At 29.1% G+C, this 18,735-nt stretch overlaps 3 protein-coding genes across 3 annotated transcripts; 2 read left to right on the forward strand and 1 right to left on the reverse strand.

Annotated features, from left to right (window-relative positions):
- The first annotated feature begins 2,684 nt into the window (after positions 1-2,684).
- On the forward strand, positions 2,685-6,296 carry LOC123300029 (polyadenylate-binding protein 2). The gene is made up of 5 exons (XM_044882486.1): positions 2,685-2,826; positions 3,138-3,385; positions 3,541-3,803; positions 5,614-5,747; positions 5,809-6,296. Exons 2-5 carry the CDS (start codon positions 3,142-3,144, stop codon positions 5,840-5,842), a joined length of 675 nt encoding a protein of 224 aa, XP_044738421.1. The 5' UTR covers positions 2,685-2,826; positions 3,138-3,141; the 3' UTR covers positions 5,843-6,296.
- A 3,488-nt stretch (positions 6,297-9,784) lies between these two features.
- LOC123300205 (SAGA-associated factor 29) lies at positions 9,785-18,492 on the reverse strand. The gene is made up of 6 exons (XM_044882731.1): positions 18,391-18,492; positions 18,063-18,323; positions 11,873-11,995; positions 11,165-11,323; positions 10,875-11,097; positions 9,785-10,350 (listed from the first exon to the last, which is right to left on the reverse strand). The coding sequence occupies exons 2-6, from the start codon at positions 18,216-18,218 to the stop codon at positions 10,169-10,171; spliced, it is 843 nt and encodes a 280-aa protein (XP_044738666.1). The 5' UTR covers positions 18,219-18,323; positions 18,391-18,492; the 3' UTR covers positions 9,785-10,168.
- LOC123300206 lies at positions 14,811-17,403 on the forward strand. The gene is made up of 3 exons (XM_044882733.1): positions 14,811-14,918; positions 15,426-15,705; positions 17,274-17,403. Exons 1-3 carry the CDS (start codon positions 14,868-14,870, stop codon positions 17,399-17,401), a joined length of 459 nt encoding a protein of 152 aa, XP_044738668.1. The 5' UTR covers positions 14,811-14,867; the 3' UTR covers positions 17,402-17,403.
- Positions 18,493-18,735: the final 243 nt, after the last annotated feature.

An 18,735-nucleotide genomic window follows, 5' to 3' on the forward strand; every position in this document is an offset into this window, starting at 1 on the left:
GAATTATAAATTATAGAAAGTAAAACCTGAGTTCTATAGACTTTCTTAAGTTTTAAATTAAGTTAATTTAGTATCTATAGACTTGCCTAAGTATTTTAAGCCTAAATATTTGGATTTTATTAATATCTATACCTCTAATTCTCAAGTAAGGGAAAGTGGTCTATAATGATCCCTCAGGGTAAAATGATCCCTCGTTGTTTTAAGTAAACCATTAAAACTTTCTTGTATATTTATCGATAGATGATTTTCGCACGATCAAATTAATCGTTCTATAAAGACTTATGGTGATAAATAAGCTAATTTGTGTTTCGTACCAAAAATATTAATTTTACTGCTTATGATTTATGATAAGACAAATTTCAACGTAAAATTTCTTTTTTTGTATTAGTTTTTGCCGGCTACATTTTTTCTTAGGGGAATCATTTTAGACTACCTTCCCCTACCTATCTATGTATATAACTAATTTTTTCAAAGAGAAGTACTTCTCTAATTGGAAAATTTAATGGAAAACATTTTTCATTAATAATAGCTTTATCTCACTTTAAATTTTCTGTTCTATTAATAATAATTTTGGCCATTTGTACTGTAGTTCTAAAAATTAACATCTTTTACTTGGAAAATTTAATCACGAAGAGCAAATTATTCTATAATTTATTAACTGTATCTAAGTGTAATTATCATTTAACTACCAATTTATTAGTTTTCTTTACATACAAATTCACTGATGTATGAATGATACATGAACATAATACAATATGGTCACTTCAAATAAAATTAGCATTTAGAAAATGAAAGATACTTAATTTCTGATCATTTTTAAGTGATGTACGGAAATTTTATTTCGCATTCATAATCATTAGGTAATCAAAGCATATACTTTTATAATCCTCTTATTGTTTATAGTGAAAGTTTATCAACTGAATCATAAATTGTACATTAGAGTGAATACATGAATAAATAAATAATTGTAATTTTTATATCACCCATATGTCAGTGATTAAAAGATTTTCATTCTGGTAATACAATCGGATACTCAGATATTATAAACGAATATTTAGACCGAAAAATGAGTCGAAACTCTACTTTTGCTGTCTCTCACATATTCAATTGCCAAAATAAAACTTCGTCATAAAACATTTCTAATTTACTTTGAAAATTTTCTTTCGTAAGCACTTGGAAACGTAACAATTTGAATTTTTTAATCTGATTGAGCCATTTATATATCATACGAAACTTAAAGGAGTAAGGACTAGTGGCTTTACCTTGAATTTGCAATAAATCTAAATAGGAGGCTGATGAAACATAGGCTTTTGTCGCCTCTCCCCTATAACATGTAAGGTAGTGTTCCCAACGATGGCCCCGGGGCCTATCATAGCTAACTTTAAAAAAAAGTAAGTATTCAATCACTAATTCATTTAATGCGTAAAAACTATAAAACTCAGATAGCCCACCACCTCTTTTTTATTAATTTAGTTTTTTTTCAGTTCTAGAACCCCTTAACTATGACAAATTTATAAAATTTAAATTACCAGTGAATAAGTTATTCTCATGGCAATTTTTTGAAAACATTTAACTTAGAGAATTTATGGCGTTTTGAAGTTAAGTGCGGCTTATATGGTTCCAGTATCTTAGTTCCATTCTAAAATTCTTAAATCTTAGTTTCATTCGTTTAAGAATGAACTAATAACTCTACATCTAACAGGACGTCCCGGCGATATTTAAGTATAAGGGAGAGACGTACAGTTACAGAAACAACAAAAGCCTATGTTTCATCAGATTCCCGTTTAGATTTATATCAAATTCATGATAAAATCATTATAGAACTTACATGGTTCCAGTAAGTCACTCCTAGCAGTACCTATACCTAAAATTTTAGTCGAAATACTCCTCCAATCATCAAAAGTTTTCCACTATTTCTTTATTTTGCTATTTCTGTAAGGATGTCTGGACAAATCGAGAAAATCATAAAATTTTTGTTGATTTATTCCATTCTAGATACGAAATATCGAGCCTTACAGTGTATTTGAAGGATAGAGGTCTGGGGTTGCAATCTATTTTTTTTTTAATTATACCTACTTAAAATACATGACTTCTTTTCTTTGAAGGGGGGGGGGGGGGGGTAACTACATCAAAGGTTCTTCTTTGGATCCACGCTTGTTCATTAGGCTGAATTGATTTCAAAACACACTCTATACATAACTGTGCTCCCAAAATGTAATATTTACGGACGCATAGTATTTTCTATAGAATTCGAACAATCGTGTTAACGGTACTATTTAATTTTTTTTGCAAGAATCTATGAATCTGGTATGACTCTTTATGATTCAGAATCTTATAAATTTTATTCATTATTATTTTTTAATAAATATTAAACTTCCAAAAAAGAATACGCACTATTTTGGAAAAATATAAACAATCTATTAACATTATGTGTAATACAGAGACATCTATCAATTTTTTTTATTACTGTGTCAGCCTTGAAAATTTTAATAAAAAATATTATTAAAAATATTTGAAATAAAAACAGAAAACAAATCAAATAAATAATTTTTTGGTCTTTAAATTTAATTAATTATTTAAATACGTAAGCCAAGTATCGTGAACTGTCGCATACAAGCGTCTTTTATAGCTAGTAGCCACCTAAAAGTAAATATTATTCCCTAACACTTAACGCCGTGTTAACTAAAATACACAAATATTAAGTTGGCAAAATTTTTTGTTTCCTGAAATCTTTTTAGAATTTGCCGGCATTATCTTGCTATATCTCAGCTTGCTTTGAAAAAAAACGTGTAGTTTTATTAACTCATTCAAGATTCCGACCTTAAGGTAAAATTCATTTTAATATTAATTATAATTTTAATAAAAAACATTAAATTATTAATAATAATATCTGCACGAAATGACGCTAATACGAAAATCTCCGGCAAATTACGCCATCGACAAATTTTATATGTTTATTATATAAAAAATCGTACAATAAACGTTTGTTTACACAAAATATTGTGATAAATATCTCATTAAATGAATTTATAAACAAAGTGAAGTAGTGATAATAAATTTTTATAACAATTTTATAATGTCTAACCTCAAATTTAATATTTATAAATAGCTGTATATGTATGTGTTTATTCCTGTAGGACAATGGCTGAAAATGAAGAATTAGGGTTAAGTAATGAGGATCAGGAGTTAGATGAATCAAATGGTATGACGGATCTCGATACCCAGTTATTAAATGATACGGATGGAGATGGTGTAACCACAGATGACCCTGAATTGGAAGCAATAAAAGCTCGTGTACGAGAAATGGAAGAAGAAGCAGAAAAATTGAAACAACTTCAATCAGAAGTTGATAAACAAATGAATTTGGGTGATCCACCTGGTTTAAGTAAGTAATGATGTTTTTGTTTTCATTTTAAGTTGATTAAAAAGCAAAAATTATGATTTTGGGAAAATTCCCTACCAAAATAACTAAACATACATTTTTTTATGTAACGTCAAATATGATTGCACTTTTAATTAATAAAACATTTTTATTTACAGCTAGTCCATTAAATATGTCTTTGGAAGAGAAAATGGAGGTAGATAATCGATCAATATATGTGGGTAATGTGGATTACGGAGCAACTGCAGAAGAATTAGAACAACATTTTCATGGTTGTGGATCAATAAATCGTGTTACTATTTTATGTAATAAATATGATGGTCATCCCAAAGGTTTTGCGTACATTGAATTTGGTGAACGAGATTCGGTCCAAACTGCGATGGCTATGGATGAATCTTTGTTTAGGGGAAGACAAATTAAGGTTTGTATTTTTCTATTAATACGTATCGCCTTTCCGTAATATTCTTTAATAAACACAAATTACTGACGAAAGGTTTCTTAGTTAATTAAATGCATGTCAGGGAAAATATTCACGTTGGTCACAAATCCAAAATTTAAAAAAAATTAATAAGTAGGTTTTTATGATTTATGGATTTCATAAGTTAGACAATGATTTTTATATAAATTACAAACTTTTATCTATACTTGTTTTTTTGGTTTTTAGCGATTCGTTTAAAAACATGTCATGAAATTCAAAATTTTTATTGTCTTTGTTTTTGTATTGATAGGTACAGGAAAACCAAAGTTAGCAAAATTCCTCGTTGAGCAATTTTTCGAAAAGTTATTTCAAGCAACTGTATTTTCGTTTCTTTTAATGTATTGCAGTGTTTTAAGTTTATCGATTAGCATGATGTTTTGACAATTTAACGTCCGATTTTAAGTTAATTCTTGTGTCTACCTCTTAGCAATCATTTTAGGGAATTTATTTAACTTTAGAAGTTTCAACTTTACTGTAATTCTCATTGTTTAACTTTTATCGACTACAATTTAATTATTTTCGTTTATAAAGACGAATATAGTTGGATATATACAGTTCACAGTTTTGGATAACACTAAAAATATCAGCTGTTTACCGTCGTATGAAATGCATATTTTCGGAAAATTTTAAGTTTCGCTCGTGCAGGATACAACTTACCTTTTTATTAAATGCCATTTCTATTAGGTTATTAATTTATAACATACTTCGTATAAGAATATTTTTATCTTAATACAGAATTGACAAAGTTACTGCAAGTTAAAATTTGAATTTAATCTGGCTAATTGATCTGTCAAAATTTTGCGTTAAAATGAATATCAGCGAAAAAGTGAACCTTACCTTCATTTTCGATGAGTCACAAACAACTCGAGTTTACGCAGAACGATATCTTAATAGCCATCACCAACTTCATAAGTATGTGGTTAGACTTGTAAACAGATTTACTGAGCACAGTCAGTTTCCTGGGCATGAACAGCGACAGCATGTGCAAAATAATTTGATGAAAAATCTGAATTGTGTCTACATGCGTGGTTATCCACGTTCTTCGATAGTGTGGGTATCCCGAGAAGTTGGGAAATTTGTTGGTGTAGTGCATAAGATTTTGACTAAGTACAAAATGCACCCGTACATGGCTGATTATGCCCAGCGTATACGAATTGGAGATGCTGAACGTAGATTGTAATTTTTGACATGGTTTCTTATTCAACTTGAAATAGACCATATGTTTTTTTTAATCGAATTTTGTGGGTTGATGAATGTAAATTTACAACCAGACAGTTTGAGATAAAAATGTATGGTGCGGAATTAGTCGGTGGTAAACTTTTAGATCCTTATTTTTACGAAAGAACACTAAATATGTAGTAGAAAAAATCTAAATTATCTGGATAATGAATGGTATTATTGTTAATACGATGTTCCATTAGACACACAAGAAAATGTGCATTTTCAACAAGATAGTGTACACGCACACAATGCTATAATTGTCAAAGAACAGTTACTCGAATGCTTCCAAACCTGTGGATTGGTACGTACCAATGGATTTCTTCCGTGGCCCGCTAGATCGGTTGATTTGACTCCATTAGACTTTTTTATCAATTATATCTCGGACTTATTAAACAAAGTTCAGGTGGTATCTTACAATTTAACAGAACCCTGAATAACAACAACGTCCAAGGACGTTTGTCTTATAAATTTTTGTTAAAATCGACTTAATAAACTTTTTAAATTTAAATTATTTTACTTTATCGAATCATAGGTAATGCCCAAGAGAACAAATCGTCCAGGAATGGCAATGACAAATCGTCCACCACGAGGACGTGGATTTCGAGGCGCTGCAAGAGTGGTCCGCGGAGCTGCTTATTACGGCTATCGACCGATGAGGAGACCTAGGTATTATTTCTAATTAAAAAACCACTTTTCAAATTATGTGATTTTGTATTTTTAATTTTAGGAGTTACCGAAGAGGCTTTTATTCTCCTTACTGACACCGGTATTAATTGCTTTAAGCTATTTATGGCGTGGCTGAAGAGTCAATGTTGTGTTGAATCCACGCTGACAGGTTTTTATACCGTCACATTTTTTTTAGAAATTAAAAAAAAAAAATCAAAAAAAAAGAAAAGAAAAATACGATATTCATCAGAATCAACTAAATTCCAAAACATTCCCCATATTTAATAATAATTTAGATTTATTATTGTAAATAGAGAAATTAACATTTTTAAAACTTTCAAACAAAATAGTATTACGTTCGTGATGTTTTGGAGTTTTTGGACAAAAAAAAAAAGATAATTTCCTATTTATGTTTGAGGGGCTACAACTTTCATAGATCAAAACAATCCTTTTTTGAAAAAAGAAAAAAATGTGTAAATATCTCTTACCCAAAAAAAAAATCGAAAAAACTTGTTAGTGATCCTCAAACAGTTTTCATCATTTAGTTTTCACTACAAACATTTTGATTGCCGTGTGTAAATGAGTGTGTGAATGTGTGTTTTTTTTTATTTGTTACATTATAGTATCCAGGTCCGTTCTTCCAGTATAGACGTTTGAACGGGTGAGTAACTCTACCAAACTTATATGCATCAAAAGAATCCGATTTCAAATAAAAATTTGCAATATGTATGTTTTTCCAAAAAAAAAAAGGAAGCAAAAAAAAAAAAAAGATTGTCAAAAGAATGTGTAATTAATTAATCTTAATTTAGTTTTTTGTAATTAATTTTTTTTCTATTATTTTGTAATTCAGTTTCAATTTTTGTTCCGTTAAATTGTAGCTAGTTCGTATCTTAAATGATTGTCTTGTGTCAATTATGTTTCTTTTGGTTTAGATTTATTATTTATTAGTTTATGTTTATATTTCCAATAAATATTAATAGATGTTAGCAATCATGTCTGTTTCAAATTTAAAACTGAAAAAATTCTGAAACAATGTTGGATCGATGAGTACTTGTAACAACTAGTGACAAAACGGAAGAAGCACTACATTGAGTTCATTTATCTCTCAGTTGTAATTTGTCAAATATTTGAAAGAGAAATCTTATACTGAGCTGAAAAAAAGGAATTTTTTCTGCCTAAAATTGAACTATTGTCATATTCTGATTTTGTCCGTAGAATTCAATACTTCAGAGTTTGGATCTTCCCGTTTATTCAGTTAGATTTGCAGTGTAGACCCGAGTTTATTGCGGTAGATTTTAAGGGACGGCAAAATTGAAGAGTCATTTACTTATGGAGAATGCAAAAACTAGGCAAGTTTTTTTGTTGAAGGGGACAATAATTGAAACAAAAAAAACCACGGAGGATTGCGAAAAAAACAAAAGAAGGTGGGCGAATGCGAACAAATGTTTGCTGAGGGCCTCAAGTAGAGAGACAAATTCATCACGGTGAATCACGCAGACTAAAATACGATAACGATACTTTACATAAACATATACACAGTATGGGAGGTGGCAATTATTTTTGTACCTGCTATCGGTAAATTCCTAAATCCGGCGTTGCGTTTATTTGTATTATAAACATGTAGCTTGGTCACAGTATTGCGACTAACACATCTATCTGATTTTTACGTAATCTTTGGTTTCCAATAAAAATTAATTTTGATTTTACAGAACAGTGTTTAAAACTCGAAATCTTAACGAAGCAATAAATTCTTCTAACATTATCCAACATTTCGTAAAAACAAGAATTTTGAAAATAATTAAGGAGTTTTACACTTTTCCTGTATGAAAACCATCTTTCAACCCTACAGAAATCTATTTTTTAATCGTATCATGATATAGAAAGCCAAGACTTACTTAATCCTTGCCTATATTATGCGAATTTTTATCGTTGGTACCTAACTACAACTGTACCAATATGATCCGTCATGGAGTATATAAAAATTTTGATAAATGTAGAATGGTAATGCAAAAAATATTGAAATATCAGAATTATGAAGTTCTGATTTAGTTAAAAACTAGCTCGTTTTTCTTTTTCTAGCGCTAGAATTAGAAAGACTGAAAATAGTATGCGATGCGCACGGCTTGATACTTGGAATTTTGTGTTTCAATCGGTATCTAGTAGTATTCTTTTATACATTAAAAATAATGAAATTTCAAATAATAATCGCGTATTGTTGAGATGTTATGCGAAACATGTTATCTATTAGAATATTACCTTGCGTTTTCATCAAAATCACTGTGAATGTACATTAAATTATATTTTCGATTGCTTTAAAAAGGAAAAATTCAATAGAATGAAAGATTAATGAAACTCATAAGTTTAATTAGCGAATAATAATTACCAATTGCTAAATCTATTAATATTTATGTACGAAATTTAAACAAAACGTTATGAATTTAACTCTCAAATAATGTATTTTTTATTTAATTTATATTTACAAAAAAAAAAAAAAAAGGAAATCATTTCAGATATGGACATTAAGTAGAGTTGTAAAATTCATCAAAGACATATAAATTAATATTTTTTTTTATTTTTGTGGTGCACCGCATCGCCTGACAACAGACGTTTGGGCAGTAGGGCACATCTGCCTCTGTGAGTCAACTCTCTGATCATGCATCGATTCTACTACATTTTCTAATCTTTCATTACAGATTAAATAAAAATATTTAAAAAAAAAGCAAAAAAAGAAAAAAAAATTAAAAATCCAGGGACAAAAAAATTTTTTAAAAAATTAAAAAAATAGGGAAAAAAATAAAAAAAAGCTGTCAAAAAAAATTAAATAAAATATTAAAAAAATGTATATGTAGTGTAAGAGATAAAAATGAGATAAATAAAGGTCCCTTATTTGAAGATTTTATTATTATTACCTTAAACTTACATTAAACAGATCGAAAAATTATGTTCTTGCGTGAATTTCGTAAACAAATAGTTTATTGTTTCTACAACCTAATATACCGTATGCCAACAATAAAGTTAAAATTATTTGATTCTATCTATCGGAGGTTTGATAAAGTATGGTTAGTAGGAAAATTGAAGCTGAAAAGCTAATCGTTCTGAATGTCAAAGAATTTTACCTCGACAATTATTTTGTCTGCCGTATATGTTAAAAGAAATTCATTGACAAAAAAGTTTGAAAAATGAAGTGCACTTTTTTTATTTTTTATTGCCAAACTTGTTTATACTAATCCTTTAAAATGTCTGCATTTTAAATGTTAAATCCTCCCCACGGTTACAATCCCAAATATTGTTTATTGTAACAAACTTACCTATAACAATCCTCCAAAAGGCAAAAAATATATAATTTCTTCTTCATTCTGGGCTCACGGTCTATAACTTTGTGGAAAAATTTTAGATCGCTATAGTTTGTCTTTTTTGAGTTGGCTTGTTTGCGGACAAACGGAAATGGACCAATATATAAAGATTCTATGGACACCTTTTTCAAAAACAAGTCATTTTATAACGAATAACTTTCTAATCAAAATTTTCAGCTATCTCTTATCAGTTATGAGCATAAGTTGATTTTTATTTTACTCAGGTCAAATCATCTTAGGATGGCCCTCTCCAGCCTGAACAATATACTTCATCTGATATATTTTACGACAAATTTGGGTACGCTGATGAAAATTACTCACCATGTTTTTAAGAACGATTTTCTTAAGAAAACTTTGGCGTTATCTAGTATAAGCAATAACTAGATAAAGTAAATTTAAAAAAATGTTAATGTAGCTTTAACTATCAGTCTTTGACCGTATTAAAACTAAATTTATTTTTGCGTGTAAAAATATGCTGTATATTTATGCCATATATATCTCGAAAGGCAAGAAAGGTATCTAGCTAACGTTCTACCATGCTTTCTTGGCAAATGCCATCTTGTTAGCCAGGAAGAAAAAAATTAAATTATATAAGTGCATAATTATATGAATCTTTATTTTCATTAAGACATAAGGTACAAAGTTTAACGATTATTAATAATCATGAAATAATCCTTCATTAATAGTAACATTTTATAATGGCGTACAATCCAAATAATTCACAACAGTTCTCATATTTTCTTCAATGATTTCTTTCGCAAAATTGCCTTTAAATCCCTATTTTTTTTCTAATGATGATTTTATAGGAAGAAGAAATAATTTTTTTGGCTTGTTTTGTTTATTTTTATTTACATCATGATATCATCGTAATTATATAATGAACCAAACTGTATCTAAGAAGTAATACCATGATGATGTTGCGAATAAACAAACACAAGCATAATTTAAATAAATATAAATATATTTTTTGCGATTGCAACAAACAGTTCAATATTATTCTAAACTATTCATAATTTCTTCGGGCAATGTTAGAATAGGTTCATTATTCGGAACCTCACTATCCGAATGTCAGGCATGCTCATCTTGATTGATTGCAATCACATAACGTTGAGCAACAGGTTCTGCTGGTGAATATCCTGAAGGATAACTCATATCTTCAAATAGAACATGATAATCATCCGTGGATGTTGCAGGTAATTGATCAACTTTAGCTTTGTAAAAGCATGTTGTATGTGGAAATAATGCCAACACTAGAAATAAAATTAAAAGATACTTAATTAGCCGATAAAAACACTTGAAAGCTGATGAATAATCATCAATCAAAACAAAATTAACATAATTATAGGTTCAGTTAGTGCAAGCGCGTTGTGTTCCCAAACCTAGCCACGATAAAAAGTTAGCTGTTACCATTTTAATTACAAATACTTGTAGGCTCTTTTATCGACTAAACACAGCCTTTGTATTAAACTTTTATTAATCGTAATTATTCGGAACGATGCTTACAATTCTATTGAAATAGTTTAGTCTATGATTGCTTCGAGAAATTGAACCGCCTGACACTGAGTAAGTCAACGCATTATACTATATTTAGAGCCGGGAAATGAGTAGCCGCTATTTTCAATTAAAGTATTACAAATGGTACGAAAAATGACACTTGCTCTAACTCTTTTACTTTTAATATATTTTTATTGTTGTTTAGCAAAAAGTGGGACGAGTAGTGTTTGAAAACTGATTTAAGTTTGGTAAAAATCAATAAATATAATAGAAATAATACCTTCAGCTTCAGGTCGAAACAAAGCATTTTCATCAGTTTCTGGATTAGCACGCATTAGAGGCAAAGGCACAACACGATCCTTGCTTATAACATGACGATCTTTCTGTTCATCATCGATATCATCAATTTCATACATTTTCGTAACAGGATTCCAACTTACAACTTCTGCCAATATCCAATTAACTTCTAAACCTTTTACTAAAGCAACAACCATATCTCCTTCCTAAAAAATTATTTTCGAATTCGTAAAATAGAGTGTTAGAAAAATGTGTTATCATAAATTTGCTTACTTTGGCAACGTATGAACGGTCTGCTGGTATAGCACCACATAATGGTGGTGGTTTTTCACCAGGTTTACCAACAAATAAAGGTAATGTTTGAGCAGACGTAATTAAATTTTTCATTAATGTACCTCGGCGAACTGCTTCCTTATTACCAGCTTTACGAGCCTAAAATATTAAAAATAAATGTTAATATTTATATTCAATATCAAAGTTAGCGACTTCGTGCTATATGCGACTGCAAGACATATAAATAATATAGCTCATTTACGTAATATAAATACGAATTTGACATTGGTTGACTTGCCGATTAGTCGGTTGTAAAGAGGCCGACGCTCTTTACCGAATAGTCCCCAACGTCGATTGATCGGAACATCATTAGTAAATAACTTTTACACCTCTGGACAAAACAGCATTTATTTCATTTTTAATCCCCGAACCAAAAAAGGGATGTTATAAGTTCGACCGCTATGTGTGTGTGTCTGTCTGTGGTATCGTAGCGCCTAAACGGATGAACCTATTTGGATTTTTTTTTGTTTCGTTTGAAAGGTAATTTAATGGGGAGAATTCTTAGATACGTTTGAAGTGCAAGTTTAGGGTTCCGTACCCAAAATTTATCGGGGGTTTTTCAAATATTGTAAATTTTACTTGTAATATATATATTGCATATAGATACCATTTGTAAAAATCATCACTTAAAAATAAATTTAAACATACTTGCAAACGTCGATCATTTCGAATAGCTCGTATTTCATTGATTTTTGCTAAAGCTGCTCTTAGTAACGCTTCTTCAACATCAGATTCTTCAATTGCCTTTTTGTATAAAGCTTTCAAACGTTGCTGAAAAAAAAAAGTTTAAATATCAGTAAGAATTATTCCCTAATTTTAAATTTACATAATACTTAATATTAAATTAGAGAATCATATAAAGAAATTTTTGGGCGCTTGAGTCTAAAAATTTTCGATCCCCTCTTCAAGTACATCCTGATGAAACTAAAATGCTTTTTACTAATGGTTTATTCAAAGCAGTTAAAACCGTATTAAAATTGATGCAAGTGATTGGATAATTATCTAGTGCTAGTGAATTGGACTTTCAGATTCCGCTCTTATTGCAAGCGAACGCTATTTCTATAAATTTAGTATCCGTTATATATTTGTTCTGTGAAAAAATGTACGTTACGTTATCAATGTATCAGGGTGCTGAATTTACGGAGAAAGCATTCTTTGTGGATAAACATTTCGTTACCTTGACCATGTGATTGGTAACAATTGTATGCATTTAAACTTATTATCCATGCTTATTAGAAATAAGACAATTAGGACAGCCAACAAAATATTTCAAAAGAATCTTATTTAATATAAAATATTAATTCTCGCTTATATAAAACAAAAAGTATTCAATTGACTAGAAACTTAACATTTCAATATAATCGAAATTCGATGGACAATTGGAATTGAATGTAAATACTGTCGTGTTTTGAGAAAAAATTGAATGGATGATTTATTCTGTAAATTAATTAAATTTTGACAAGTTATTAAGACAGTAATCTTACAAATAACTCTTTAATAATAAAAATACTGATAATTAATTAAGAACAAATATTATGTATATTATTATTTTTACGAGTGAGAATAAAAAAACAGTGAACACTAATGGCATCAAAAAATTAGAATCTATATATCACTCGTTAAAAATAAATCGGCTTAACATATTTTTTAATACACAATGTTTTATTTAATGTAGCTTTTTTACTTATTACTTTTAATGCTGGTAATAAAATATAATATAGGTCGAGAAATCACGATACTTTTACTCTGGATATTCAGAATTTTTTGGAGTCAAAAATTTACTTTTTTTATTCATAAACAATAGATGAATATATGTTAGTTTTACTAAAAACTCCAATCCCTAGAATTGACAAGAAAATTTATTTCGCCAAAGCTTAAAAGAATCAATCAAGGAAAAAGACGGTCCCACAAAATCTTATTTTTTAATTTTAATAAGATTTTGTGACAAATTAACAAAAATAGTAGCCGTAGTTATCCGATAAGACTTAAAGCGTTATGGAAATGAGCGATGATCCACACTTAAAATTTAAAAAAAAAAAATTACTATCGATATTTGAGTAATACTAAATATGAAAGCGTCGTCCTCCTAAATCGCGTTTTGTATCGGCCATAGTCATTTTTTGGTGCATTAGTTTCTCTAAAACCGATTTCTATTAAGATTTTTCAATACCAAAAAAAAGACAATGATTCAAAACATTTGAAATTTCATTTATCAATTAATTATCCTTTAATACGTTTTTTGTGAAAAATTCATATCGATTCTCTAAACGAGAAATTAACTATCAAAAAAGGGCAAATTTCTCATAGACCGTACTGAGAATCGATATGAATTTTTTACAAAAGATCTATACATGGGTGATTAATTGATAAATCAAATTTTAAAATTTTGCTACGATTTTCATTCAAAAAGATACTAAAAGGATTGACGTCGCTGAATTTATAACAAATAAATTACTGATAATGATTTTCATTGGAAAATATTGTTTGTTTTATTTATTATTTATTTTAAACTTTTAAAGAATTTTAATAATTCAAATAATTATAATTGAAAAATTTTATGATTTAATTTCAAAATAATTGTTTTTATTAAAAAATTGTTTAATTTTGTTAGAAAGAATTAGCATCAGTTAATTTTTTCATAAAATTTAAAGTTATACGAAAAAGTTAAAATGTTATTGAAATCAACCTTGAATTATATTCTGCTCGAATGATATTTTTCACAGGCGTATAGTGATATTTTTCACATGTCCAAGGCAATTTTAAGAAATGTTGCCAAATTGGCTAAAATTACCATGCAAGTTCACCTTACTTTTTAGTTTGGGTAGTTGCTATCGATCCTGGACTTTTTGTTTACTTTATTACAATAGGTATTCCATTCCCGCTATTAAGCCGATGATCTTATGCGACTACATCCTGCAAGGTATTTAAATTGGTTTTTAAAGAAACCCGAAGAACTAGGTCCAATCTGATGTCAGAACATGATGCCCCCTCCTCTCATCAAACTCTGCAACTTTTGATGAAGTTTTTTTTTTTGATTGGTTAGCTACAAAACGAACTATTAACCATTATGGATTCAAATGACACAATCAGTAAATAATTTGGTATAAATTCAGTTAATGTCAATGGAGTGCCATTTGTCAAATTTCCAGCTTTCTCCCCTTTTATAACAAAAAATCATAGTTTTCCCGATTTTTAAGTCTTTGAGCTCCTTCACAGTATCTCCAAATGATGTTAATGAGGTTAAAAACTTGTTTGTGAATTGAATGCTGCGTTATTTTATATAGAAATTTAATGAACTCGAAAACATAAAAAAATAAATTCTTTTTCAACGAAAAAACATCGAACAATAAGCAACATTAAATGAGAGGGCAAATCAGAAAGTAGTAATGGAGTTCTGCAGCGCACGAACTTTTTTTAAAATTAATATTATGTTTGTGAAATTCAACAATTATGTAATAGCGTATCGATTGTTATAATAATAATACAAGATAAGACATTTGAGAAAATTTTATTTTCAATACAAAAATTTTTTTTGGTGGTGGAATAAAATTTCTACGCTTAGAATTTTATTATTCAGCATACCAGTTCATATTATAGTTTAGCCAATAAAAGTGTACAAAAAAATTTTTTTTGCTCTCATAAAATGATTTTGAAAAAATCTATTGTTCTGTTTGTGAATTTTCAAATTTTTATGGTACATTTTATTTTTTTTTATTTTTTTCTAATTAGAATATGCGTTCGGTAAATTGTTTATTAAGATATTTTTTGCGTTTTTGATTTTTAACCTGTTAACCGAAGAGTTTATATTACGAGCGGTTCAATATACATCAACGTGCCGAAAACATTGATGTTACAAACCAATGTATCGAGCGGATCCACCCGGGCGGATCGCTAGTAATAAATAAATAAGGAAGTTACTACAGTCTGACTCTCGTGACCTCTAAAAATCACATCTGTCACATCTGTATGAACTTTGGCGGGTTTAAATTCACTTTCTGAGGGTAATTGGTTGTTTGTGTAACCAAAGTAATATGTACGAGATGGTAACCATGGATCTCATTGATCTTGCATACGATCAATAAAAAATAAGAATCACCAGCCCGTTGCATACTACCCCCTCCCGCAATAGAAAAAAAAAAGGAAAAACTAACCCAGGAGGCTCGGGTTGTTTTTGATTATTAATTATTAATTTTGCTTCTAGATATTATTACACACATCAAATTCCTTACAATTTGGATTACGTCAATCTCGCACCGTATTTCCAAATCGTCGCGCTCAATATCAAACAAATCCATTAACAATACATAAAATCGATCCATTGGCACAACAGTTTAGGGCACAAAATATGGATATTCGTGATTTACCTGTTTCGCCAACAATCATACGAGGTCGATATGATCTGGATCCACCGGCGCAGAAGATGATAAACAATAATAATCGACCAAGAGATTATGTACCATCGTTTATGTTCCCCGGCTATGGTAATTCATTATTTGGTAAAATTTTTAGTGGAATAGGTGATTTTCTTGCAAAATATGTTCAATTCCTTAAGGAGTATTAATAATTATGATTGATAAAAATAAATTTGTTATCATTTGATTAAGTAAGAAAATTCTGGATAACAATTCGCTTTCATCAATTACTTGAATGTTATCCTCAGTTTACGATTCACCTAAATCGGTGCTCTTTATATTACTTTTTACGGTAATATACGATCGAAATTTAGTTTTTTAAATAAAAATCTTTTTTGTTTATGAAATTAGTTTAAGATTTTCTTGACACGAATACTTTCGTAAAACAAATTTCAAGATGCAGATGAATTAAAAATATGAAGTGGGACCCCTCCGAAGAAATTAACAAAAGACAGCTTCAAACTTTTGTTTATCATGTTAGGTCATAAAGTTAATAAAAACAAGAAACTCTGTTTTCAAGTAAGAGAACATTTTATTATGTCAAAATGTTATATTCAGTCACTATTTTTCAATAAGTAAACCGTTCAGCCAATCTTCACAAGCAGGGGAGTTGTCACAGGTAAAATTGCCAGAATGAAAAGGATTTGGTAGACATTTGAAAACGCATCTTCATTGCAAAAATCGAGTGGTTTCGTTGAATTTTTGACGTCCTGTCCATGAATGCGTTTTCGATAAAGTTTAACCTCGTCAATCTAGATATCAAGGAAATCATTGTGCAAAATTGAAGAGTATGGTTCAAAAAGTTAAGCGCAAGAGTCTTCATCAAAATGTTTCATTTTGATGAGAAACAGACAAGCAAAATTTGATTCCAAAATCGATCCTGTAAATGTGTATCAGAAAAGAAAACGATATACGGCTTGAGTAATGGCCACCGAAAGTGCCTATAAATGCAATTTTTCGAAATAATTATTTTGAAAATTGCACTAGCAAGTGTGTGTGCGTGGTTATGTGTTTTAAGAACAAATTAATCTTTTTAGCTGACTGTCAAGGAATTTCTTTATTATTTCTCGATGGATTTAGACAGATAAGGTATCATTGTAATTGTTTCAAAAACCTAAGTGTTCTTACATAGGTGTTTGAAAAACAAAATGGCGAATTTTTTGGGCAAAATAGTAGTACATTAATTTTAAAAAAAAATCAACCAACCTATCGATTGGAGTATCAAAATAAAGATAATTAAAAGAGGATTACAAAAATATGTATAAGTTATATGTTTAAATTTAATTAGAAATAATAAATTCAACTTTATACATATAATAATTACATACACAACAGTTGTTTTTACCAATATTACGTCACCAAAAAGACTAACAGCGTTTTTGAGAGAATAAAAATGATTTAAATATTTTATGGCTAGAAAAAGGCTTTTAAAGGCTTTATTAGGAAAATTAACATTTTGAAGTACTTTTTCAAAGATAAACGAATACCCTATTTATTGTTAAAATACAGGTTGAAATAAAGCATGTTTAAAGTATCTTGTATTCTGAAATACGAGATCGATTTCATGTGTATTTATTATAGCCAGCGTTCCATGTTCCGAGTAAATTTAAGAATTATTTAATTACGTTTTATTACAGATGCTCCAGTCATTACAAGGAGGACTGATTTTATCAGATTTGCACGCCATGCAGGTCTAACAGGAAGAAAGGCAAAAACAGCTGGATATGAATTTATACCAGGTGCTTTTGTGATGAAAACGAAATGAAATATTACGTTTTATTTTATTTCGTTTCTCGCTATAAACAATGAACTAAATAAAAAGAAACTTAAATAATCAATCTATATTAAACAAAAAAACATGTTTTTTTGTGTTAATAAAAAGTATTTTATACATAAACATCATAAATTTGATTATTTTATTAATAAAAATAACTTTTGTTATTATTTCCTTTGCATTTTTTACTCCAAGCAAATTAGACATTTGGATACGTAAATTCTGAAAGGTAAATTTATCAGGTAATTAACCCACCATATCTTAATCTGACGCGCTCGAGTTAATTTACCTATTGCAATTTTGTTTTTACTAATTTGACCGTCCCCCTACGTGGGTCCCCCATATTTAGGACTAATATTTGGTGGAGGTACTGAGGAAGGTCCAAGGAACCCCACATGCCTTAATCTGACGCGCTCGAGTAACTACACAAACGGTCTAATCATGAGCCAGCCAGTTCATTAAATGTTGTATTAGACGCTATGACAGAATATCATTCACAAGATAAATATGTCGTACTCGTGCTCTTGCACATACAATATATGCGAATAGTCAAATTGAAATAAAAAATTGGCAATTTGATCTATCATCACTCGACAAAAGATCTGAAATGTACAAATATCCTATTCCATAATAAAATTAATAAGAAAATTACCTCCGCAAAATTTTCGTCGTTTTGTGCAATTTGTTGTTCTTTTAAAATTTCATTCAAAGTAATTTGATTTCGTAAACGTTCTTTTTCAATATCATCCAATTGTGCTTTTAACGATTTAAAACGTTCTAAAACAGCTGGTGGATCGTTTGATGGCATTTTTTTTTATTCTTAATCACAATAAATACGTCCCGTTTTTTGAATAAAAAATTTGGATAAAATTATAACATGTAACCAAATTATCACAACACTTCCAAACAATATCTAAAAAAGAAATTTTTTTTAAAAATTTTTTTAAATAAAAAGATTGATATATTTTAAAACAACTTACAGCGTTTAGAAATGTTTTAAATTTAATATCAAAAAACATAAAAAAATTGTATTTAATCGTGAACTGCGACACAAATCGCGGATATAAACAAATCTCCAAACTGTCAAATTTATTGAAAATGTCGAATTTGTGATGATCAATAGAAATATCGCTATCCTTTTAATACGAGACGACTCGACTTTAGCAAAAGTAGTTTAATTTACTATGACTATGAGCTATTAATAGATAACTTTAGTGATATTTTGTAATTTTATACGAAAATAATAAAAAATTTCAATAAAACAAGTAAATTTTATGGAATTATAATTGAAATCAAGTGATTGTTTCATTCAATGATTAGACGAA

Source organism: Chrysoperla carnea, chromosome 5 (assembly GCF_905475395.1).
Source record: "Chrysoperla carnea chromosome 5, inChrCarn1.1, whole genome shotgun sequence".
Classification (NCBI taxonomy): Eukaryota; Metazoa; Arthropoda; class Insecta; order Neuroptera; family Chrysopidae; genus Chrysoperla; species Chrysoperla carnea.